We start from the raw sequence: 26,353 nt of genomic DNA on the forward strand, positions 1-26,353 counted from the left end.
TTATGGAGATTATGCATTATTTCATTGCATTTCGTTGTTTTCAGGTCAGGATGTTGGACGATCACCACCCCAGCTCATCCTCAACTCCCCAGCTCATCCTCAAAAGTAAAAAGGTAAAAAAAAAAAAAAGGTAAAGGTGCACGTATTTGTCACTGTACAGTGAAATGTGTCCTCCGCATTTAACCCATCTGTGGTAGTGAATACACACACACACACACACACACACACACACACACTAGTGAACTAGGGGCAGTGAGTACACACACACACACACACACACACACCCAGAGCGGTGGGCAGCCAACTCCAGCGGCCGGGGAGCAGAGAGGGTAAAGGGCCTTGCTCAAGGGCCCAACAGCGGCAGCTTGCCGAGCCCGGGAATCGAACCCACAACCCTGTTATCGATAGCCTGGTGCTCGATAGCCACCACTGCCCCATAAAAAAAGGACTCGGTAGCTGCCACCTGCCACCTGCCGAAGTATTGGATGGAGCAGAGAGCACAGTCATTCCAGAGAGCACAGTATCACTGCTCCACAGCTCAGTCCCGTAAAGAGGGGCTTTATACCCCTCCAGCCCATGTCTGGTATTAAGCATGGTGCCAATAGGTTCATGTTAATCTGCTCCAGAGAGTCCTATTCTATTCTACAGGGGCAAGACCAGATGTTGAGCAGTGAACAGCTGGATATGTTCAGGGATGTCCTAACATAAACATAACATTTAGTGTGTGTGTGTGTGTGTGTGTGTGTGTGTCCCATGGTACTTCATATATGGATGCCAACTTTTACATTTTGTCTGTTTTGTTTTTCACAGGTTAATAATTAATACTGCGATTAATAAAATGCAGTATTCATTCAAACACGGTCATTATGACGTACAGCTCCTGTTATTTGTTGTTATTGTGTTGTTGTCTTAAAGCAGATGGCACACCAACTGGCACATCTCACAGCAGCTGGCACACCAACTGGCAAATATTAAAGCACCCAACACATCAACCAGCACTTTTTAAAATAGCCAGCACAACACCTGGCACATCTTGAAGCAGCCAGCACATCACCCAGCACATCTTACATCAGCTGCCACACCAACCAGCCCATCCTAAAGCAGCCGGCACATCACCCAGCACATCCTAAAGTAGTTGACACACCACCAGGCACATCTTGAAGCAGCCAGCATGTCAACCAGCACATCTTACATCAGCTGGCACAGCAACTGGCACATCTTAAAGCAGACGGCACACCACCCGGTACATTTTAAAGCAGCTGGCACATCAACCAGCACATCTTAAAGCAGACGGCACACCACCCGGTACATTTTAAAGCAGCTGGCACATCAACCAGCACATCTTAAAGCAGACGGCACACCACCCGGTACATTTTAAAGCAGCTGGCACATCAACCAGCTCATCTTAAAGCAGCTGGCACACCACCCAGTACATTTTAAAGCAGCTGGCACGTCAACCAGCACATGCTACAGCAGCCAGTACACCAACTGGCACATCCTACAGCAGCAGGCACAAACAATATCATGAGAGCGTTCTCTTTGAAGAGTCTGTTTATGATTCTTATTCTCAGTTCCAAGTAATAATTGCTGTATTTTCTGCACATGTCCAGTTCCACTTCATCACAATGTAAGACAGATACTGTACCTTTCGAACAATAGCAAATTGATTGGGACCTGGCACTATATGCAAGACTAATTGCACTGTTATATCTATTCCTCGATTGGCCTGAACAAATTTGTTCAACTTGATAGATAAGGTTAATTAAACACAATACAGATGTTTGTATATGTATAAATATAATAGTACCTTTTTGAGGTTCAGCATATAAAAAAATGCAAAAAGATACTTGCTGAGCTTGTAATACATAATGTAAGAGCCTTTCACTGCTAAGGTAAAGGTGCACATATTTGACACTGTACAGCGAAATGTGTCCTCTGCATTTAACCCATCTGGTAGTGAACACACACACACACACCCAGAGCGGTGGGCAGCCAACTCCAGCGCCTGGGGAGCAGAGGGGGTAAAGGGCCTTGCTCAAGGGCCCAACAATAGCAGCTTGCCGAGCCACCACTGCCCTGTGCTATAGGGAGAGGCTGGAAAAGCTAAGTAAATATTTGTTAGTGGCAATGTTTAGTTAACATGTCATGTTTAAATGTCCATAACACAAACATGTATGTAATATGAACACAGTATGAACAATAGAATAGGATCGAACGCCATCATTTCAGAGAACACAGTCCCACTGAACCGTCGACACTGTCGACACGTTTACCAACAGGTTACAGCACGAATAGAGGAAAGAGCATTTATGGTGGTGTGTACTTTAGGGTTTTTTGCACATGAGACACATGAGACACGTGAAAATGCATAAAACGCATAATTGAGCTAAAAGGTGGATTAGGTGTGGATTAATTACAATATATAATTCTGATTAATAAAAATCAATGTCACCCTGGACAGTTTAGGGTGACGTAGGGCCCTTTTTACTACCTGAAGACAACAGTCAAAACTGTTGTATTTCTTAAGACTCTGTTGCGTTTACATGCATATGGTGCCTAATTACGCATCTGCGTATTTCTTGCGTCTTTACGCATTTCGTGCGTAATTGCGCATTTCATGCGTCTTTACGCATCTGGTGCATAAATATGCATTTTGTGCGTTTTTGCATTAGCTGTGTTAATATGCATTTTGTGCTTAATTGCCCGTTTCGCTCGTTTTTGGTGCATAAATACACACCAAGCGCGTTTGTACCAATCGTGTGCTTTGCGCTGGGTACACAAAACAAGAAAACAACTGAAGTACACTCCCCCATAAATCCTTTCTTCAACGTTTTGTGCTATGAGGGGTTGATTACATGTTGCGCGTAATTGCGCATTTTTTGTATTTTTACGCATCTGGTCCATAAAAAAATAAACACGTTGCTAATTTATATCTCAGGCGTGGACTGATTACAATATATGATTCTTATTAATGAACATTAATGTCACATTTCTGAAGCCTCTGGTGCGTCTTTACGCCTCTGGTGCGTCTTTACGCCTCTGGTGCGTAATTACGCATTTCGCACGTTTGTACCCATCATGTGCTTTACTGGGTACATAAAACAAGAAAACGACTGGAGTACACTCAACCATGAATCCTCGTTTTCTCTCTTTGTGCTGTAAAGTGTTGCTTAACCTCCCTATACATGCTGTACCGTCAACACGCAGAGTATTGAGCACTGTGTAATTATAGAGTATTGTTCTGTATAAAATATAGCAGTTAAAGCAATCTTTCATTATTAGCATAATTCTTCAAATTACAGGTGGATTCTGCTGTAGAGATGATGTCTGTACTTCAGCAGGGTTTTGAAACTGGAAAAAAAGAAAGTTTTTTTTCTGAGAAAATATTTATTTATTTATTGTATATTTTTAACAGTAAATGTTAAACATTGAGGTTTAATGACTTTCAGTACGTTACACAGTCCCACTGTACTTTGAACTGTCCAGAGTGACAGTGACAGATTAATATACTGTTAATAATCAACACCTGAAATGTAGTAAGGTGTTTATGTTTCTCTACAGCTGTTGTGATTTTAGTGTGAGCACTCTCCAGGGTGTTTTGCACAACTTGCATTTTTTAAGCCTCTGGTGCGTTTAAAGGCATCTGGTGTGTATTTAAGCATTTCGTGCGTAATTGCGCATCTGGTGCGTAAACAGGCATTTCGTGCGTAATTGCGCATTTCACGTGCGTAATTGCGCATCTGGTGCGTAAATGCGCATCTGGTGCGTAAACAGGCATTTTGTGCGTAATGGCGCATTGTGTGCGTAATTACGCATTTCACGTGCGTAATTGCGCATCTGGTGCGTAAACAGGCATTTCGTGCGTTTTTGCATTAGCTGCTCACATTTGTGCGTAATTGCGCGTTTCGCTCGTTTTTAAGCATCTGCATAATTACGCATATTGCGCGTTTTTACCCATCTTGTGTTTTACTCTTTACGTATTTTGCGCGTCTTTACGCATTTTGTGCGTTTTTGCATTAGCTGTGTTAATATGTATATTGTGCTTAATTGCCCGTTTTGCTCGTTTTAAGCATCTGGTGCATAAATACACACCTAGCGCGTTTGTACCCATCCTGTGCCTTACGCTGGGTACACAAAACAAGGAAACCACTGAAGTACACTCCCCCATAAATCCTTTTCTCAATTTTTTGTGCTGTAAGAGGTTGATTACATGTTGCGCGTAATTGCGCATTTTATGTATTTTTACACACCTGGTCCATAAAAAACAAATAATAACTAATTTACTTATTCAAAACTAATTTATACCTCAGCGGTGGATTAATTACAATATATGATTCTTATTAATGAACATTAATGTCACCCACGACAGTTCAGGGTAAAGCGGGACCCTTTAACACTGCTGTTCGTTTTGTTTAAACGGGTTCTAGTCTACATTTTCACGTGCACTAATGACACCCCAGTGTCCAACATCTGAAAATCAAACTCCTGCAGATCACATGAGGTTCCCCACCTTACAGACACACGCGCCGTGTACTGTTTATAGACGGCGTCATCAGCACACCCTTGAGAAGGCACCGTTAAGACAACAGTCAAAACTAAATCTGTCATTTACCCTCACTGATAGATCTGCCAAGGGAAAGTATCTCGGCATTACTGTTTTCTGAAGTGTTTCTGAGAGAGAGAATCTCAACTTCTTTCCTTAAGTAAAGCTTTGTATTAATTAGTAATAATTGTAGAAATAAATAATTGTAATGATTTGTAATAATTATCTTAGAAGAGATTTAAAATATTAAGAAAGACCTCTTAGTTTCTTCATGTCTTGATGAAACAGTTAAATGGTTTAATTGTTTTAGATAGGATTGATTATGTGTGGTATTTTATTCAATTCAATATTTTACAAGACTTTGGCCATGTATACAATTTCTATCGTGCTATTTAAGTGCTTAAGTTGCCTGTTAAACTTCTTAAAATGTTTTCAGCACAGCCCACTGGCCTGGCACTTAAACCATAATTGCTCCGCATAAATGAGGTGTATGGAATAAAGGAAACATTATAGTGCGGAAAGAAATCTTTCTTTCTTCAGAATTGGATACACACAGTTAGATATTTGGTAGCTGATCTGTTGGGTGAATCTGGTCTATTGCTTTCTTATGGAAATTTCCCATAAAATATAACGAACACTGCAGTTAAGGCGACACCTACAGGTTTATTGATGCTCATAAAATCCACCTTTTTAAGCCTCTGGTGCGTTTATATGCATCTGGTGTGTAATTAAGCATATTGTGAGTATTTACGCATTTTGTGCGTTATTGCGAATTTCGTGCGTAATTGCGCAGCTGGTGCGTATTTACGCATTTCGTGCGTAATTGCGCAGCTGGTGCATAATTGCGCATCTGGTGCGTATTTACGCATTTTGTGCGTTTTTGCATTAGCTGCTTATATATGCATTTTGTGCGTAATTGCGCATCTGGTGCGTATTTTTGCATTAGCTGCTTATATATGCATTTTGTGCGTAATTGCGTGTTTCGCTCTTTTTTAAGCATCTGCATAATTACGCATATTGCACATTTTTACCCATCTTTTTATAAATCCTCTTTTTAACTCTTTGTGCTGTAAGGTGTTGATAACGCGTCCATATGCGCTTCACAACTAAACACATTTTGTGCCTAATGGCGCGTTTCGAACGTTTTTATGCATCATGTGCGTAAAAATGCATTTTGTGCATAATTGCACATTTTGTTTTTCAGGCATCAGGTTTCTGTTTAAGAGGAAAACTCACCATGTCCCATTGGCCCCTGGCACCAAGCACACTGGGCGTGTCCTCCAGCAGTGTTGATTAACTGTTCTCAGGTGTGCCGAGTCCCACTTTACGCATTTACGCAAACGCTTTTACTAATCTTGTGGTTTTCACTGGGTACACAAAACAAGGAAATAACTAAAGTACATGCCACCATAAATCCTCGCAAGGCTACTAATGTGGAGAACCCTAAGCTCCTCAGAAGCGCATAGGTGCATAAATTTAACTGTGGGGAATTCAACTACTTCAATTTTTGGCAGATGTCACAAAATGTTCCGCAGTGAAATCCTGTTATTTACCATCAAACGTCCAATAAAGTGACAGCGCTAACACTGAACACAGAGTGAACAGCAGCAAGCAGCCTGCACAGAGTCACACTCAGCAACACAGAAGATGGTAACCTGCTTTAACAGCCTGCAACATAAAGTCAAGTCAAGTCAAGTCAGATTTATTTGTATAGCGCTTTTTACAACTGTTGTCGTCACAAAGCAGCTTTACATAATTAGTACTTAATAAAGAACAGAGACAGAGAAGAAAGAAGAAATAACATGAAGCGTCAAAGACCCCCGTGAGCAAGCCAACGGTGACAGTGGCAAGGAAAAACTCCCTCAGAGCTGGAGGAAGAAACCTTGGGAGGAACCAAGACTCACAAGGGGGACCCATCCTCCTCTGGCCAGACTGTTTTAAACATTAATGATAAAAATTACCAAACCAGGTACAACAGAAAGTTAATAGTTGTGATATTAATAGTGTCAGACAGGCACGAGTCCATCTAGGTTTCAGCACGGCCACCAAACAGGCAGCAGCGGCTGGCGGGTGAGCCATGGGTGGTGGCGGGTTGGGGGGGACCCGCTGGCTGGACTGGTAGGTGGCAGCTGGTTAGATGCAGGTAGAGGGGACCTCAGCGGGCAATCTTCCTGCAGATCGGGCTGGGTGGCCATTTACTCGGGGAAGGTAAAGAGAGAGAAGTTAGTTCTAAGAGGAATTTTATGAGCCATATAGACCAGACATAAAGACCAGACAGTCAGCTGATAATATAACACGCCTGAGAACACCCCAGAGAAGCTAGCCCTGGAGACACGCCCTGACTGTCAGTGAGTGTCAGTGACTGTGTCAGTGACTGGCGGACCGCTCTGACTGCAAACAGAAAAACCCTTAAATGATTATTATGGAATAAAGTATTTTTCTGTGAAAAATAGCACTAAATAAATATATTTCCTTTATGTGCATCATATTTAAAACAACAAGTGGATGTTTAATGCACATATAATGTCTGTAATTTTACAGGGTTTTAAAACTGAGTAAAAAAGTACTTTCACATTAGCATTTCGTGCGTAATGACGCATTTCGTGCGTAATGACGCATTTCGTGCGTAATGACGCATTTCGAGCCTTTTTATGCTTCTTGTGCGCAATTGTGCAATTTTACACATCTATTAAAGTATAAAAGCTTTATGAGTTACTCTAACCTAATGTAGCTGAGTTGTAATATATGCTTAGAACCTTACATAAATTCAACTCCAACATTATGCATTGTAAAAGATAAAGGTAAAGGTGCACGTATTTGTCACTGTACAGCGAAATGTGTCCTCCGCATTTAACCCATCTGGTAGTGAACACACACATGTGTTAGGGGCAGTGAGTACACACACACACACACACAGAGTGGTGGGCAGCCAACTCCAGCGCCCGGGGAGCAGAGAGGGTAAAGGGCCTTGCTCAAGGACCCAACAGTGGCAGCTTGCCGAGCCCGGGAATCGAACCCACAACCCTGTTATCGATATCCCGGAGCTTGTGCATTATGCTCCGAGCGCAAAACAAGGAAAAACTGAGGTACACTCAACCATCGACCCTCTTTACACACAGGACACAGCTTGTATGCAAACCGCTCCAACTCCAACTCCTTCATTTGTTTGCGGCAGAACTTCCAGTGTTGTCACGCTATTGAAAGTGTTGGATCATAATAATTCAGGAATAATCTGTAAAAGAAGTTTCTCTGCAGAAACAGGAATGAACATTTATTATTTTTCCACCAAATTTTAAACATTTGACTGAATTTTTGCAGTTTTTGTTTGGCAGATATTTCTGTTTAATTACAGATTGTAGTTTAGGAGCAGGAAATGCTGTACAAATAATATTTATTATAATATTTATAATATATCATTTTTCTGTAAACAAAAAACATTATTTTATCAAGCTTCATTATTAGCATAACATTTAATAACAGGAGCATTTTAATGTACAGATCATATTTTAGTTTGTTTTTTTACAGTAAATGTTAAATAATGAGGTTTACTGACCTTTATAGAGACACACTATTTCACATGTTGACAGATTTAGTTTTGACTGTTGTCTTAACGTTACCATCTCAAGTGTGTGCTGATGAGGTAGGGTAGTGTGTGTCAGCAGGGTAGTGAACCCCTTGTGATCTGCAGGAGTTTGATCATCAGAATATGGGTTATTTAAGCACGGCGGGTATTTCTTCTTCCCACACGCCATCACACTCATGAACAGCTGAACATTACAACAATACTTTCTGTATACAGTCTATTACATACATACATCCTATCCAGATGTTCTCTCACTCTGCTTTCACTCTCCTTTCTCTGTACTGCACTTTATTTATCTGATAGTGTCTCAGAACAACCTGTACTACCATCTCAACCAGTGACTCCTCTGTTCTCCATATTTATATCTATTTAATCCAGTCTGCACTGTTCTTTACTGCTGCACCCAGCACTTTACTTTAAATATACAACTCTGCACATGTTAAGTTTACAGGTGTGTCTGTGCGTGCATGTCACTGTGTGTGTGTGTGTGTGTGTTTGTGTGAAGGTTGGGTGTGTTTGTTACTTCTGTAATGTCAGTTATTGTGCACTGTGAGCTACTGTAACCAAAAACAAATTCCTTGTATGTGTAAGCATACTTGGCCAATAAAGTCCGATTCTGATTCTGATTCTTACTTCTCTGGTGCGTTTTAATGGTTGTGGTGCGTAATTACGCACGTTGTGTGGTTTGTGCATGTCTATGCGTGTGTAGCGTGGTTAGGCATTTCGCACGGGGACATAATTGTGCGTTTTGTGCATAATCACACATTTCGTTTTTACCCCTACCTCACTTATGTTGCTACATCTCGTAAGTTTACAGATGTACCCTATTTATCACTGGATAAATCTTTCCAATTATTTTAGAATAACAAAATTAAGAAATGTCAATCAAGAGAAGTCGCTGCAGGTTCTGTAATTACGCACTTGTGTTGGTTGTACTCCCCTGGTGCTTAATTTAGTTTTTACCCATCATGTGCGTTACGCTCGGTGCGCAATACAAGGGAAAAACTGAAGTACATCCAACCACAAATCCTCTGTTCTTCTATTTCTGCTGTAATATGTTCATAAATCCATAAATACTTCACCACATAATAGTGAGGCCCCACTCTACCCTGAAGTGTCCAGGGTGACAGGGTCCAGACCCATTGATTAAGATACACAGCCAGCACAGAGTGCGTAATTACGCATTTGTGTTGGTTGTACTTTCCTGGTGCTTAATTTAGTTAAGTACACTCAACCACAGAGTTTTACTCAAAGACACAAACAAACCCTACAGATCAGCCTGTCTAAAACAGCGTACGCACAACATGCTTAATTTAGTGTGACTTTGTCAACAGTGCTGTTTTAGGTCTGTATCTGTATCTGATCTGCAGGGTTTGTTTGAGTCTTTGAGTAACACTTCCATCTCTCTCATTGGCTCCTGCCAGCATCTGTTTGCATACAAGGTGTGTCCTGCGCCTAAAGAGGATTTGTGGTTCAGTGTACTGCAGTTTTTTCCTTGTTTTGCACATGATGGGTAAAAACTCAATTATGCACCAGGGGAGTACAACCAACAAATATGCGTAATGTGCGTAATTACGCATTTCTCTCGGTTTTACGCATCTGGTGCGCAATTAAGTATTTCGCGCTTTTTTACGCATTTCGCTCGTTTTCACGCATTTCGCGCGCAATTACGCATTCTGTGCGCAATTAAGTATTTCGCTCAGTTTTACGCATCTGGTGCGCAATGAAGTATTTCGCGCGTTTTTACGCATTTTGTGCGTAATTACGCATTTAGCTCGTTTTTACGCATCTGGTGCAAAATTACTCATTTTTTGCGTTTTACTCTCTTGGGGCATAATTGCCCACTTTGTGCATTTTATCCATCTTATACTTTATGCTGGGTACACAAAACAAAGAAACAATGGAAATACATCCGACCACAAATCCTCTTTTCCTCTAGTTGTGCTGTAGTGAGGCCCCACTTTACCCTGAAGTGTCCAGGGTGACAGGGTCCAGATCCATTGATCAGATTATTATACTGTTATTACTCAACACCTGAGATGTAGTAAGGTGTTTATTTTTCTCTACAGCTGTTGTGATATTAGTGTAAGTACTCTCTAGCAGGGCAGGCATTTCTTAAGCCATTAAGCGGTGTGTTTAATGCATTTGGTAAGTAATTAGTCATTTACGCCCCTTGTGCATAATTGCCTATTTTCGGTGTTTTCTTGTGTTGTGCTTTATGTTTTTAAGCCATCTCTAAAGGTTCTGCAGCCAAATCCTGTTATTTACCATCAAACACTTTCAGTAAAGTGGCAGCTCTAAACGTTCTGCCCCAAAATTAACTCTCTGCCAAACACTTACAGAAGTATTCTGTGGAAGCAGTGAACAGCAGCACACAGCCAGCACTCAGAGTCACACTCAGCCACACAGCTAATGGTAACTTGCTTTAATTGTCTACAACGAAAAGACCAGGCAGCCAATCACAAACATCACATCTAAGAACACTCAAGAGAAGTTAGCCCTGGAGACACACACACACACTGCTGGTGAGTGTCAGTGACTGGAGGACACGCCCTGTATTCAAACAGATGGTGGCAGGAGCCAATGAGAGAAATGAAAGTTTTACTCAGAGTTTCCTGCACAGTCTATCTAAAACAGCACGGCCGGCTAATTCCTCAAGGCCAAAACATTGTTATATTGAGCGCCTTTTGTTTTTAACTTTTTTTTTGTCTGAGCTTCTTTTACATTTTGTGATAATATGCTGGCTGACTGATTTGGGATGTGCTGCACTGTGAGCCAGCTGCTTTAAGATGTGACATATGATGAACTGACTGCTTTACAATGTGCCTGATGTTGTGCTGCCATCGTTAGAGTGTGCCGTTTGGTGCACCACCTGATGTGCCGTCTGGTGTGCCAGATAGGCAGTTAGTTGCTTTAAAATGTGCCAAATAGTGTTTTGGCTGTTTTTTCTGTGCCAAATTCTGATCCAGTGGCTTTAAGATTTTTAAGATTTGCCAAATCTTCTGTTCACTCTTGTAGGATCTGATGGAAAGTGTACCTGCAGCTTTAGAATATGTTTCACTCTGTGCCAGACGATTTTGAGCTGACTGCTTTAGGACGAGCCGCATGGTGTGCTGATTGCTTTTGGATGTGCCGGTTGGTATGCCACCTGTGTTAGGGTGTGGCGCTTGGCGTGTGTCGCCTGCTTTTCGATGTGCCGGTTGGTGTTCTGGATGGCATGCCAGCTGCTTTTATATGGGCTGAATGGTATGCTGATGCTTTAAGATGTGCCGGTTAGTGTGCTGGATGCGCTGATTGGTTTGTCAGCTGCTTTATGATGTGCCGAATAGCGTCCCAGCTGCTTTATGATGTGCCAGAAGTGTCAATTCATATACCGCCTGTTTTAGAGTGTGCCATTTGTTGTACTGGAGGGTTTGACGGATTGTGTACCAGCTGCTGTAGGATGTGCCGGATGATGTGCTGGCAGCTTTCGGATGTGCTGTACTGTGTGCCTGCTGCTATAGGATGTGCCGATTGGCATGCCGACTGCTTTGCGATGTTCCGAATGTATGTGTCTGATGCTGTGCCGGCTGATTTAGGATGTGCTGGAGGGTGTTCCAGCCGCTTAAATGTGTGCCGGCTGTTTTAGGATGTGCCAGTTGGTGTGCCAGGTTGGTATGCTGCCTGCTTGAGCGTGTGTTGTTAAGCAGACACCAAACTGGCACATCTAAAATTTGGCAGCACACCAACCAGAACACACTTAAGCAGTCGGCACAGCAACCCGCATATGTGACATAAAAACCGCCACATCCTAAAACAGCCAGAACACCACCCAGCACATCCTAAAGCAGCCGGAAAACCTCCCAGCACATCCTAAAACAGCCGGAACACCACCGGCACATCCTAAAGCAGCCAGAACACCACCCGGCACATCCTAAAGCAGCCGGAATACCACCCGGCACATCCTAAAGCAGCCGGAACACCATCCGGCACATCCTAAAGCAGCCGGAACACCTCCCGGCACATCCTAAAACAGCCGGAACACCACCCGGCACATCCTAAAGCAGCCGGAACACCTCCCGGCACATCCTAAAGCAGCCAGAACACCACCCGGCACATCCTAAAACAGCCGGAACACCACCCGGCACATCCTAAAGCAGCCGGAACACCTCCCGGCACATCCTAAAGCAGCCGGAACACCTCCCGGCACATCCTAAAACAGCCGGAACACCACCCGGCACATCCTAAAGCAGCCAGAACACCACCCGGCACATCCTAAAACAGCCGGAACACCATCCGGCACATCCTAAAGCAGCCAGAAAACCTCCCAGCACATCCTAAAACAGCCGGAACACCACCCGGCACATCCTAAAGCAGCCAGAACACCATCTGGCATCGTAAAGCTGGCACACCATTCAGCACCTTAAAGCAACCGGCACAATATCTGGCACATCCTGAAGCCAATTTTTGAGCAACATTACAAGTGAAGCCTAACAGTAAAAATGAGTGTATCTTTAAAAGCAAGTATGTTTGTGCATTAAATCAAGCAGAGATGTATGAAGAGTGTAAGTAATGCAGGGTGTGTTTGCTTTCACTCACACAGTGCACTCCATTCAGTTCGTTGTGTACTTTGCCCCACTGAATATTAGATGAACATGTCTGGCATTCCATACTTTTTCCTCATCAAATTTGGGTGAAAATCTACATGATGAAACTTGTGAAAGCTACCTATGCTACCGCCTTTGCCAGCTTTAGCTGTTAACAGAAAACAGAAAAAATCAATAATCACTTTTCAAACAGCCAGGCAGTAATATCTACCCCAAAATGCTTGAAATGCCTCCCGTCTTCAAGATGCATGATCAGAAGAGGGTTTCCAAGTCTGTAATGTTGAATTACGCATATTAAAATATGAATACTGTGTTTAATTGGTTGGATTATTTTCTGCAGATTTGCTGTAAATCAGAAATGAAGGAAAACCTACAGTATAAACTGCAGTAAGAACGTAGACCAGCAGAGATAACACCTCTGTGACTGCACCTCATCACTGGTTCCTCATATCAACACTGGGCCCGGCATTTCTCCTGACCGTTAAGGTGGTGTTACCCATTCCTCAGGTCTCTACACGGAAGTATGGTACCACACACCACCTGCAAATAATAAATAAATAATAAATATTTAATAATGCCTTCATTGGCAGTTTTGGCGCTTTGGCTGCTAACACAGTTGCCGGCATCATGGCATACAGTACTTCCATCTCGCAAGCAGGTGAGAAAACGAGAAAACCGAGCGGGCCTTTCTTGAAGCCTTATGAGGAAGGAAAGGTCGGCTGCACAACATCTGGATGTTTACTGTTTTGTAGCGAGTTGTAGTTCTTACACTGTAGCTAGCTTTTGTAGTCCAAAACAAAGCCTGTCACGTGATAAATGACCCCACTAAAACACTTCCTGTCTGTTATTTGCTGTGTTTGCATGATTTTAATCCACACTTTTTATAAGGGACAGTTTGAAAGGTGGGCTTACATTGGACGGGGGCTGGAAACCTTCCCACTGGGCCTTTTCCAGGCCTGTGGAGGGGGCGCGATGGCGTTTCGGAGGGGGCGCCATGGTTTCCCGCGCTTATTGAGGGTATGACGTGTTTCCTGTCTCACTCCTCGGTTGTTTTGAGCGGAGGGGTGGAGGTCCCTGCATCGCTGCTGTTTCAGCTCTACCTGCCTGCAGCCCTGCAGCCCTGCAGCCCTGTCCGTGTCCTGCTCCACTACGTAATGTGAGCGGGGTGCCGGAGTGTCGCTGGGGTGCTTCTGGAGAAGAGGACTCAGGGTCGTTGCTGGTGGTGCTGCTGCTGGTGGTGCTGTCTGAGGGTGTCTCTCTCTCTCTCTCTCTCTCTCTCTCTCTCTCTCTCTCTCTCTCTCTCTCTCTCTCTCTCTCTGCACATTGGCGGCTCACCCACTGGAGGCAAGTTTGACATCAGAATGAGTGCCTTTATATGTTCAGTGCTTAAACCTCGGTTCCTCCTGCTTGAAAGGCTTGAAAGATGAAATTATGATAAGCCATTTCTGGACATTGTGTGAAGAGCTCTTCGCGTTGGAGGAGATTTGTGAGTAACCATAAACTTCAGGAGTTTAGCAAACGCCATCGCTATTATGCCTGATATACAGTATCTTCTGATTCGGAAGGAGGGAGCCCTGCATAGGATCAGTGGGAGATGGCACACAGTGTCCAAATATTTGTGGACACCCCTTCTCAAAAGTGCTTTAGGTTACACCCGTCGCTGACACACATGAGATGAGCAAATCCACACCTCTCACAGCTCGCCTGGTCCCTGTAGAGAAGTACTGCCGGTATTTTGGCCTGCTAGTTGTCCGAATATTTGTGGACACCCCTTCTAACAAATCCATTCAGCTGCTTTAAGTTGCACCCGTTGCTGACACAGATGTGCAAATGCACACACACAGCTTGTCTAGGCCCTGTAGAGAAATATTGCCAATACAATAGGACTCTCTGGAGCAGATAAACATGAGGCTATTGGCCCCATGCCTAAAACCAGGTGTGGGCAAGGAGGGGTATAAAGCACAGCAATGCTTTGAAATCTGCTGTTATTTATTTATAACAGTAAATAAATCATTTCTTAAGACCCTTGATTTCACAAGGAACAATGAATGAGCGGGTGTCCAAATACTTTTGTCCATATAGTGCGTGTGGTGATCCAGTTCTGTAACAAAACTGTTAGCTGTGCATGTCTTGCTGTAGTGCGTTACGTACATTTACCAGATGGTTCGGCCTGATTGGCTCTTTGATCAGACACTTATCTTCAATGTAGCAGCTAAATTGCTACCGATGTGTTTCCCCCTCACAGGAATTTAACACCACCATAGCAACCACCTAGCAACACCACAGAAGCCACTTAGCAAGAACACAGACACCCTAGTGACCATGTAGCAACAGTCCAGCAGTTGGGAGGTTAAGAGAGAACAACTTAAGCTTTGGTATACTGCGTTTTGGGGAAAGGGGCGGGACCACCGTGAGGCTCAGAGACAACACAGACACCGGGTTCAAGTAAGTCACCTATCTTTAGTCCGCTGACCCTCCGCCACACCCAAACGAAAACATCGACAAATCATAACAGCCCAAGTGGGGCTCTAATAGTGTCAACACACATGATCACCTTTTAATAGTCCCTGGCAGCTCAGTCTGTGTATACGGACCCTATTTATGCTGCCACCTGGGCTTGTTAAACTGAGCGGACTCCACCAGATCACACACACACACACACACACACACAGAGAAATCCTTAGCTTTACCATCCCACTCTGTCCCTCTCTCATAATACTGACTGGTCTTCAGTTCACAAACCCGTCAGTAAAAGAGCTACCGGTTTTTAAAACGCTGGTAAATGAGTGACTCTGGTAGCTGTCACTAGGCACTGGCCTACTGCTGTTATTGACTTCTGGCACTAGATGGCAGTCTAGGCTAGTTTTGTTGACTGGGATTAGCCTTGGACGAAACTGCACAGCCTTTGTAGAAACCTATTGAGACTAGTCTTGGGCCTAATCTGGGTCCTAAATGTCCAAACCTTTTGAAGGTGCCTGTTCACTCTTCAGCGTTTCCTCTGAAATCAAGGGCACTGGTGAGGAGCTTTTTGCTGCCATGAAAGTCTCCTCTCTTCTGGTGAGGCTTTATACTAAGTGGTGGAACATTGATGTGAGATTTTGGTTGCATTCAGGTGTAGCATCACAAACAGCATCCCAATTGTGTTGGATGGAGCGGCATTATTTATGAGCATGCCGTTACCTTGGCACATCCGCGGCTGTTCTGGAGAAAGTCGTACCACTGGCAGTGCTTTTCTATAGAGAATAAACAAGCTGAGGATGGGAGGGAAATGAACACCTTAAGGTAGCTAAAGTCTGTGATTAAATAGGCCACCTGGGTAGGTCTGGATGGGTAACGGTCCTCAAGATGTTGAATTGATGACTGCTGAGATGTTTTACATAAGTAATATTTAGACCTTTTAAAAGGGTCTTCAATCCAGCACGTCTATTACAAACTTTATTGGACCAAAAGGGGTTTCTCTGTGCCATCGGTCGAAGAACAGCTTGAAACACCTGTATGTTTACGAGGCCCAATTCAGAACCGCTGCACCTGCAAGGCTGTTTTTGATGCCCCAACGCCAAAGATGTACAACTACAAAGCCTGTGTATAGTGTGTAGTATATAAATCGGCATCAATCGATCATTGCTTTTGTCTCAATGCTTTGCTTTAATCCAGTGTATTGACGTTAGTCAGGTGCTCGCTCTCTCATAGACACACTTGCACGCTCCCTGAACAAACAATACATTAAACCCAAATTAGTGCCATTGTATCATATGAGAATCCAACAAAGAGCCAACACTAAGTGACATGTCATTAGTCCATGGGAGGATAAAGAGAAGAGGAGACCTTTTGGAGCTGAAGTGGTCGCCATGGTGACCGTAGCTCAGGGGCCAGAACTCGCACAGGGGGCAGCAGACGTCAAACACACGCTGCTTACATGACTGGACCTTTGAGGCGAAGGCCTTTGGAGCAAAAGCCTGCCCTCTGTCTTGCTAACCTCTTATTTTAGTTTTGGGTGAGATGAGTCTGGATTAGTGGTGTGAATCCTGGTTGAAGAGGGGGCTTAAGTTGCGCTTTTTGAGGGGGCGTATGTGAGTACAGAGGCGATGCAGGGCAGTGTGGAAGCACAGTAATTATTTTAGCTGTGCTATCCTTGTATCTTCTGTTTTGGGAGGGTAAACCTTGTAAACCAGGGAGTAAGGCTTACAAATGTTTGTGTATCCAGGATTCAGGGGGTGTAATGGTACTCAGAAGCCATGGCTCAGTTTAGACATTGCAGTTCGGTACAAGGTTGGTACAATGTAGGGGGAAACGATCATCATATGTATATAATCTGAGAATCAGAAACTTTTTATGCATTTAGAACAGCGGGGTCTGAAGACAGTGAGTGAGTACAACACTGATGTATAGTGTTCGGAGTTTAAACACCACACTAAATGAACCATGGTCACTAATCGATTTAATTAATAATTGATACTTTATTGGAAAACATATCACTATACTTTGATGGGGCAGTGGTGGCTCAGCGGTTAGAGCACCGGGCTATCTAACAGGGTTGTGGGTTCGATACCCGGACTCGGCAAGCTGCCACTGTTGGGCCCTTGAGCAAGGTCCTTTACCCTCCCTGCTCCCCGGGCGCTGGAGTTGGCTGCCCACCGCTCTGAGTGTGTGTGTACTCACTGGCCCTAGTTCACTAGTGTGTGTGTGTGTGTGTGTGTTCACTACCACAGATGGGTTAAATTCTGAGGACACATTTCGCTGTACAGTGAGAAATACGGGCACCTTTACCTTTTACTTTTGATACCTCTATATTTTCCTGCACCCCTATTCACTATAGGTTTCCCAAAAGCTTTGAAGCTGTTAAATGGCAGCGCGAGCACATTTTGTTAGAAAATTTGTTAGTCAGACATTTTTCTCCCAGGTTGAATTATTTTTATTTATTTATTTATTTATTTATGTTTAATTGTTGCCAATTAACCCAACCGTTCCCACCCATTCGTTACTCCCCTTACCACTAAGCAGCCGACAAACACTGTCAATTGCGCTCTCTCGGACTCCGGCCACTGATGGCAAAGCAGCATGGCTTGGGATTTAAACTGGAGATCCAAGACCATAGTGGAAGCACATTAAACCGCTGAACCACTCAGAGATTACTTTTCAAGATGATCTTAACACTACGAAGCTGTTAAAAACTGCGTCTGGGTCAGTAGACTGCTCTGTGTCTGATCACTCATACGTTTATGACGATAAGTTGACAACTTAACGAAGATGTGAGGTCATTATACCATGTTTAATACCTTGCTTGTCAGTGTGGCCTGTGGCAGAATATCCGTGCACAGCTTCTTTCTGTACTGGTCAGCACCCATTTTGACCAACTGCAGTGGACGCATTAGGCCTGTAGTGGGAGATAGTGTGCTAATATCTGTGTCCTGCCTCTTTGCTGTCTTACTAACTCTGAGTGACTGGCAGCTCATTCTGTCCCTGCCTGCCTGTTGCTAACCTCCTCACCATGGTTTCAGTCACACTGCTGGCCTTGTTGGTTTTCGCTGTGCTCTCTTTCTTTGGAGAGAAGCCTCCGTGTGCCCATGCTCAGTAAAGTCTCTTTTAAGCAGCAGACAGCTCCGTCTCTCTGAACTCCTTCCACTGCTGGCTCCACCGCTGGATCCCTGAGAAGACACTAATCAGCCGTTACTGCTTTCATGTTTAACCCTGTCAGACCTAACATCTCACACTCAACAAAAACAGGCCGATAAATTGTTCCTAGTTACATTAGAACCTTTTCTGTAGACGTTATTAAATCTTTAAAGATTGAAGCACTAAGGGAATGGCTGTGTGTATGTGTATGTATGTGTGTGTGTGTGTGTGTGTGTGTGTGTGTGTATATATATATATATATATATATATATATATATATATATATATATATATATATATATATATATATATATATATATATATATATACTGACCTGCACGTTCAAGCCAGGAAACAATTAGGACTGTGGTACACTGCGCATGATGGGGTTTAAGCTTGACGAATCTTAACATAAGGTTAAAAAGGTTTTTCTAGAACTACGTGGCAAAGCCAGGAACCATTTAGAAGCCTTTTATTTTTTTAAGACTATGAGATTAGGTATGATTGGGTGAATGGATCCATTTCTAGCTTTCCTTGTATTTCTTGGGCAAAAAAAAAAATTGAGAGTTTTAATCTAATTGTTAGGCTATGAAGTTTGTAATTGTATACCTTGGTGAAGGCAACCGCTGTTCAAATTCACCTGCAACCTGGTCTTATTGGGGTTTTCATACGTAAAGTAGTAGTTTTCTTTATGGACTGTTTTTGCCTGTAATTCTCTCCATGATTCTCCCCACAATTCATGTATTTAAAAATACATTTTAGTACTAAAACTATATAAAAGAAAAATAAAATAAAATGTCTGGAATCATATCTTTCTTTACCGCTTGGTTATCTGTTGTGCTGTCCGGTGTCAGCTGGTTGAATAGTGGTGGTTCAGGTGGTTCCTGGTTCCCGGTTCCCTCTCAGGGTTTCCTCTTCTCGATCTAAGAGAGGTTTTATTTGCTACTGTTGCCAGTGGATTGTGCAAACTTGCTCTTTTCTGGCTTTGGACTGTGCTGTCTGGTTTCTGTCGGCATCGTTGTGAACAGTGCTGACGTTTGTCTTAAACAGCAGGTTTCATGACTGCTTTTGTTTACATAAAAAAAGCTTATGCAAAAGTTTATGCAGAAATATTAAAATGTGTCGAACTCTCTTTTAAACTACCAGATCGATATCAGGCGATGTTAAGTTCGAAAAATGTCAACGGTAGTCTCACCTGACTCTGTTATTGTTAGATTTATGGGATCGGCCTCCCAAAGGGGATTAAACCTAGTCTTGGACTACACTTCCCTTAGAAAGAAGAACCCTCTGGCTTAATCTCTGTCCCGGAAAGTAACCAGGAAAGCTTTTTTTTTTTTTCCTCTCTTGCTTCATACCAGCACCATAATGCAGTTTACAAGTTTTCATGTGTTCACCACCTTTTAAGGGAGTCCTCTGTGCCATCTGCATGGCTCTTATTAAGCTCTGCTGTGATGTATTGGCCCTGCTCAGCAGAGTGTCTATAGGTGGACTGGAGACAAAAGCAGTGAACTCCCACCCCCTGTAGTTTTTAATAGCTCTTCAGAAACAGGCATTAAAGTAATGGAGATTACGCAGGGAATACACCTAGATGCATCTAAAAAGACCTTCCTTCTAATTTCAGATTTGATCTTTGCAGCAGCTACTTTGTTCCAGTGTCCATCAGCAGATCTCGAGATGATTTTTATAAGAATCACTTTTGTGTTAAAGGTTTGCACATTTTTACATGGCCTTGTTCAGCTGCTTTCTCTCAGCCCATAGTAGATGGGTTTATCACTTCTGGTGGAACGGGCCTCATTGTCCGTCTGAATGTGATTATGGTGCCTCTCCAGCCGGTGATAAGGTCCCTCAGTGAAAGGCCTGCCTTATCACGTTTGTGTGCCGTGACGCAGGCTTTGTTTTATTGGATGTATCTCTTTTGTCTCTTCTCCTCTATCTTCTCCTTTTCTACCCACGCCTTATTCTCCCTCCTCCTGGTCTTCGCTGGTCAGTGAATGTAATTCATCCATATTGGCATATCGGAGGCTCTGGAAAATGGTCTAGAAGACTTTTGGCAGCGCTCCCCCACCCCCTGTCTCCTGTGTTTTCGCCTTATTGAAATTTACCTCTGAATCATCTATCTCTGTTCACTTTCCCTCCTTTTGGGGGGGGGTTGGTTGAGGGGCCTTTTTAAGGGGCTTCCTTCTTTCTCTTCCAGCTGGGTTTGTTGACACACAGTCAATCCTGGACCCCCACTCCCCACCTCTCTTTTAAATGCCCCCCCTACCCTCCCTCTTCTCCTTTTCCCCTTCTCTGGGCAGTAAAGCTGCCACAGCTGTGGGGTGTATTAGCATAGCTGCCGAACAGAGGGGGAGCACTAAATATATTACAACCATTAGCTTTTGTTTGAGAGGTGACAGTTTTAAAACATTGAAGCTTTTCACCGACCAAAGGGGAAAGGGACAAAAGAGCCGCACTGTGATTTCATTTTAACTGTCGTTTAAATATGGCAGGGAAAGCTTGTGGCTCTGGGATAGTACGGAGCCAAAGCGAAGAACCTGTTGCCTGACTTGGAAATGGAGGAAATAGGCTGACAAGTAAACAATCTAAGTTTAGCCTTTTCTTAGGTCATGTATTAAAAGGTGAAGCTGATCCCTGTGTCCGATGCCAGGCGATGCAAGTTTAGTTGTTTTGATAATTGATAACATGAATAAGAATATTGCTATTCTAAAATACTAAGTTACTCTCTTGTATAGTCGTTTACCTGGTTTTGTGGAGTGCCACAGGGTTCTATTTTGGGACCTATGAAGGTGTTGTAAATTATAATAGTAATAGTGAGTTTACATACAGGGTCTAAGGGGTTAGAATACTTGGTTTATAGGTTCGTGATGTAATTTGGGATTACAAAAACACTACTATAAAAGAGAAGCTTTTGAACATGTGAAACTCTATGGTCTAGAAGGCCATAAAGGCTAAGACCTTCCTATGCATACCTGTATTCATATTGTATTCATGTTGTGGTATCATGCATTAAAAAACAATAATAACCAATTGTAACATCCTAAAATACACTATAATTATATTGCTATACTATAAAGATGACGATGATGATGTAGTAACTTTGCAGGTACAAGCATGAGCAAGGCGAGGCTGACCAGGGATAGACGAAGCGCCCAGCCCAGCTTCACCAGAGTGACGCGCAGCTCCATCAGCTCACAGGACTCTGCACATTCAATCATACCTCAGCAAGGAAGACCCTCAGACTCTGTTCTACTTAGTGACCTCAGCCTCATGAGGGTCAGCGAGCAGCAGGCCTCACTGGCACGGTGAGATACTTTAGTGTCTATCAGTATTTCTGATGCTTTACGCAGTTATTGCTACTTTTATTGCCCTGCAGTTGTCATGATTATAGCAAAGCCTGGTCTGTCTAGAATAGTAACTTTTATATAAGAAAGACAAGAACAGTACTAACTTTAGCCAAGAGATTTTATTCCAAGCGGGGAATGTTTGTCATGATGACACACAAAAATGCAGTTAGCCCTAATCCTGGCCTAGATTTTCCTTTCAGTGCAAGGTTTCAGTTTAAAACGTTGTGTAGTTCAGAACTAGTTTAGGTTAGCTTAATCCCCTTCGAGGAACCAAAACCAAATGTAAAAACCATGGCACTTTTACTAATTCCATAATCACAACGACATAAAAAACTCATGTATTTGTTAAGTATCCTGGACCTCGACCCTTGCTTTCCTTTTGGTTTCCTCATTTGCTGAACTCTGTACCCAGGAAAGGAAAGCTCTCAAAGAATGGCAGTTATATCAGTGAGAGCTCATCAGACAACATTAAGCATGGCCTCTCCACCTCCTCCGGTTCTTCAGTTCGAGCCTCGGGCCGCTCAGCCCCGCGGGGGGCTCTGGAAACTGTGGGTCGGCTGATGAAGCTGGGCCGCTTGCGCAATGTGGTAGTGGTGGCTGGGGCTGGAATCAGCACAGCCAGTGGCATCCCAGACTTTAGGTGAGTGTTATTCTTTGCTCCACACACAGTGTGGGCAATTAATGTTCCTCATGTGTCGTTCTCTGTCATTTGCTTATCTATTTGTGGCAACTGCTTAAAAAATAAAAATGTTTTACATGTTAAAGGTTTTACCTTTCCTGATAACTATCGACCCATATTGTAAAGCAGCTAATTCAGTTATTCACCCCAAACCAAACTGGGAATTGTGGTACTTCCATTTGTTCAGATGAGATGTATTTCTTTTTACAACAGGTCACCAGGGACAGGCCTGTATGCAAACCTGGAAAAATACAACGTTCCCTACCCCGAAGCTGTATTTAACATCGACTACTTCTCTGATGACCCTCGTCCTTTCTTCTCATTGGCCAAGGAGCTGTATCCTGGCCAACATCGTCCCAATTACATCCATTATTTTATCCGCATGTTGCACCAGAAAGGTCTGCTGCTTCGCATGTACACTCAGAACATCGACGGCCTGGAGAAAAGTATGTTGAATGGGAGTTTGATGTAGAAATACAGGTATATGGTAAAACCTTGCATCTCCAAAATGGCAGCTTTAAAGGAGAAGGTAAAAATGGATTAACTTTCAATGTAATCAATGTAAATGATTTGATGACGTTATTTTGGAGCATTTATCAGTAATTAAATTTTGACAGAACTACCAAATTCTAATTGTCAGAAAGGGAAAAAGACTAAAATGGAGCTGGAAGGTTTTTGTGATTACAGTTTGAGGTGTTTATTATAAAAAGTGACTCTTCTTTCAAATGTTCATCTACCAATTTAGGATTTTATCTTTATTTGAAAATCATTTATTTCTCTTACCATCTCGTCAGTGTGTGGTATTCCAGATGAAAAGCTGGTAGAAGCTCATGGAAGTTTTGCAACAGCTTCTTGTCACCTCTGCTATACACCATTTCCTGCTGAAGAAGCCAAGGTAAACAGCAATCTTGCCAAACCACAACTATGTCTATGTCCAAAACTATTATGATTATCCATTTTCAATCTGTTTTTTTTTTTTATTTAAATTTTTTTATTATTATTATTTCAGGAAGCCATCATGAGTGATGACGTCCCTAAGTGCTCCTTTTGTTCAGCCACCGTCAAGCCAAATGTTGTGTTTTTCGGAGAAGATCTACCTGAAAAATACTTCCAGCATACCCAAGATTTCCCAAAAGCAGATCTGTTAATGATCATGGGCACATCTTTACAGGTCAGCATGGCCTTGTGTATCTATCGGCCCTCTAAATAACCTAAGGGATGACTAGTGTTGAACTTATTCTTCATAAAAGTCAGTGCAGACTTTCATAGTTCTGTAATGTATCAATGCATCATTGTTTCATACTGTAATATACTGCTTATTGTCTTCTTGGATCTTGCACATATTTATTTTTCTATCTTTATTACATCTGTATTTTAATAATTATATTGGTAGTACTCTACCATGCTTGTTTGGTCTGTATAGTGTATTACATGTTAAATTTGCTTGCACTCCACAAAGATAAAATTCGATTCCCATTACTAGTCTAAAGATGCCCCTCTTATCTCTGCCAGATTGAGCCATTTGCCAGCTTGGTGAACACGGTTAAATCCACAGTGCCTCGGCTGCTGCTGAACCGGCGCGCAGTGGGGCCATTCGAACGGAAACCTTTGAGGAGAAGAGACTATGTGGAGCTGGGAGACCTGCTGCACTCTGTCGGAAAGCTTGCAGGTATCCTGGGCTGGCACACTGAAATTGAAGACCTGATGAACAGCCATGAGAACGGGGTGAGTCGCCTTGGCTGGTTTGTATTATTCCAGCCCTGTTCCATACCGGTTGTTCCCGCAGCACTGATTTTTACTTTGGGTTTTCCAGACCCTCCCCATGCTGATAAGCAGTTCCCCATCAAGCAGTGGAGCTATCGATCCCTCCTGCAGCAGCGGGGAAGACAGTGACTCCTCTGAGGCAGACAGCAAGAGCACGGAGTCCTCAATACTAAGCAACCACAGACCTCTACAATCTGTATGAAGAATGCACGTGACCTGTTGAATCAGTTTCAGGTTTTTTTGCTTGTTTGTTTGTTTGTTTGTTTAAAACCATCTGTTAAAGGTTGGTGATTATTGTATGTGGGTGGTTCCCTGACCAATTATATATAGCACTTCTTTACCTTCGGGAATATATTTGATTTTAATTAAAAATACTAATTATTATATATTTCATGATCGAAAGCAAATGCATGAGCGCATTCTTTTAACACTGTATCTGTTCACAAGATTATTTGGTATAGAAACTGAATTAACCCATTGATGGTCATAATCATCTAAATTGTTACACTTCCCAAGATCCATATATTCTTAAAGCCTGATTATTCTTCCAAAGCGATTCAACTCCAGTGTTATGCAAATGTTTTAGGCATCTGTAAAAGAAAAAAGAATTGCAAAGCTTCTTATCTGGGCAGTAAGTGAACTAATTTCCTCAGTAAAACACTAAAATTACACTAATACAAACAGCATTCCTACAAAAAGTTGTGGTTTTCCATCACTGTGTTCATTAAAACATCTCCAAAGCTCTCCTCGTAGGAGTCTAGTATTATTTATAGTTATCATCCAGCACCTGGTTTGGGAAAATATTGCTTAATGGCTTTAAATCAGATGAGCTGGTAATGAAATTGAACACATCCACACTGTGCTGGGTGGACTGGGGACGTCCAGGAGAAACCTGGAACCAAGATTTGTGCTTCAATCTAGCTCAGAAGATCTCAACTGTCAATTCTGGTTACTTTTTACTGTATTTCTGTTTCCCTGCCCCTGTTCTAGTGTATTTCTTGGGATTTTACAAGCAAAAACACTTATTACTGAGAGACATGGTTTTAAATGATGCATTTAGGTGCCTAGAACATCTGCACAGTACTGCTAGTGGCTATACTGTGTTTTGCTTGCATGGGACTTTTGATTCATTTTAGATTATTTAGAACATCAAATTTGATGGTCACTGAAAAGTACAAATTTATGTAATCAAAATTGTTCAGATGGATTCAATCAGGGTAAAACTTTACAAATGTTCTTCAGAGCGTCCTCTAAGAACAATCTTTAGATCCCAGATCTTGTTCTAGTTGGTGCACATGAATGAATTAAGAGAGGGACTTTCTTAGGCCTTCAGTGGAAAAGTAGAAGTAGTTTAGAAGGACTGCATAAATAATGCAATGGGAATGTATGTAGATTGGTGTGTGTGCGCAGACTTGCATGTTTGTTGGTTCAAGGGGTACTTGGTGGGACTTGGAGTAGGCCCAGTGCAGAGGACAGTGCTAAATTAGCATGGGAGGCATGACCGCCTGAGTGTGCAGTGCCCTGCTGTGTCTGTGTGTGTGTTTTCACAGGCACTGCAACCTCTGAGCTGGGGCCTCCCTCCAAAACTCTAATAAATGTCTCTGCTTGGCAACAAAGAACCCCAATATCCTGCTGCTGCGTGAGTGTGTTTGTGTCTTTGTGTCAGAGTGGGTAGGCAGATGTCAATAACGAAAAGGCTGCTTGTACGAGAGAGGTAATTTTGCTGGCCAGTGTTTGGGGGGAAAAGCAATTATTACATTTTGCACAGTCAATTAAGCAACGATTATGTGATCCTGATCTTATCCGCTCTTATCTTTTGTTTTAAGGTGTGAAATGACATGTTTCGGGCTCTTTGTGTAGGACAGCGTCTTTACATGTTGAAGTCCATCTGTTCAGAACAGTTACTGTTATTAAAAAGGATGCTTTGCATGTTTTGGAGTACAAGTCATTTTGTGCCTTCCCTGTGGGTGGGTATGCTTTTACAGTTAAACTGTTAAATGTAGTGTTAGTGTATATTTTGCTTGTTTTTTTATTCCTATACTTGTATTTTGTATCCTTATTATCCAGATGCTGCTGTTTTTGTAGGTGACCTTTTACCTTTTTCATATCAAGTACTGTTGCCATTAAAACATTTAATAAATAAATGAGCTTCTGATTCTTGTCTGTTCACCTTTGTTCAAATGAAAATAAAACCACCTGCAGTTTGAGCCTGAAATTCTCCTGCCTTTTAAACAGAAATCC

The 26,353-nt window shown here is 42.6% G+C and overlaps 1 protein-coding gene across 3 annotated transcripts; it reads left to right on the forward strand.

Moving 5' to 3' along the window:
• Positions 1–44: 44 nt before the first annotated feature.
• On the forward strand, positions 45–26,319 carry LOC140574678 (NAD-dependent protein deacetylase sirtuin-3). Of its 3 annotated transcripts, none has more exons than XM_072694566.1 (8): positions 45–113; positions 21,429–21,627; positions 22,082–22,309; positions 22,562–22,794; positions 23,143–23,243; positions 23,358–23,519; positions 23,861–24,073; positions 24,162–26,319. In XM_072694566.1, the coding sequence occupies exons 2-8, from the start codon at positions 21,437–21,439 to the stop codon at positions 24,312–24,314; spliced, it is 1,281 nt and encodes a 426-aa protein (XP_072550667.1). In that variant the 5' UTR covers positions 45–113; positions 21,429–21,436; the 3' UTR covers positions 24,315–26,319. The 3 variants fall into 3 exon arrangements, with proteins under 3 accessions (XP_072550667.1, XP_072550666.1, XP_072550665.1); XM_072694565.1 differs by lacking the exon at positions 45–113 and adding an exon at positions 13,773–14,056; XM_072694564.1 differs by lacking the exon at positions 45–113 and adding an exon at positions 14,063–14,198.
• Positions 26,320–26,353: the final 34 nt, after the last annotated feature.

This window comes from Salminus brasiliensis, chromosome 13 (genome assembly GCF_030463535.1).
Source record: "Salminus brasiliensis chromosome 13, fSalBra1.hap2, whole genome shotgun sequence".
In the NCBI taxonomy this organism is placed as follows: Eukaryota; Metazoa; Chordata; class Actinopteri; order Characiformes; family Bryconidae; genus Salminus; species Salminus brasiliensis.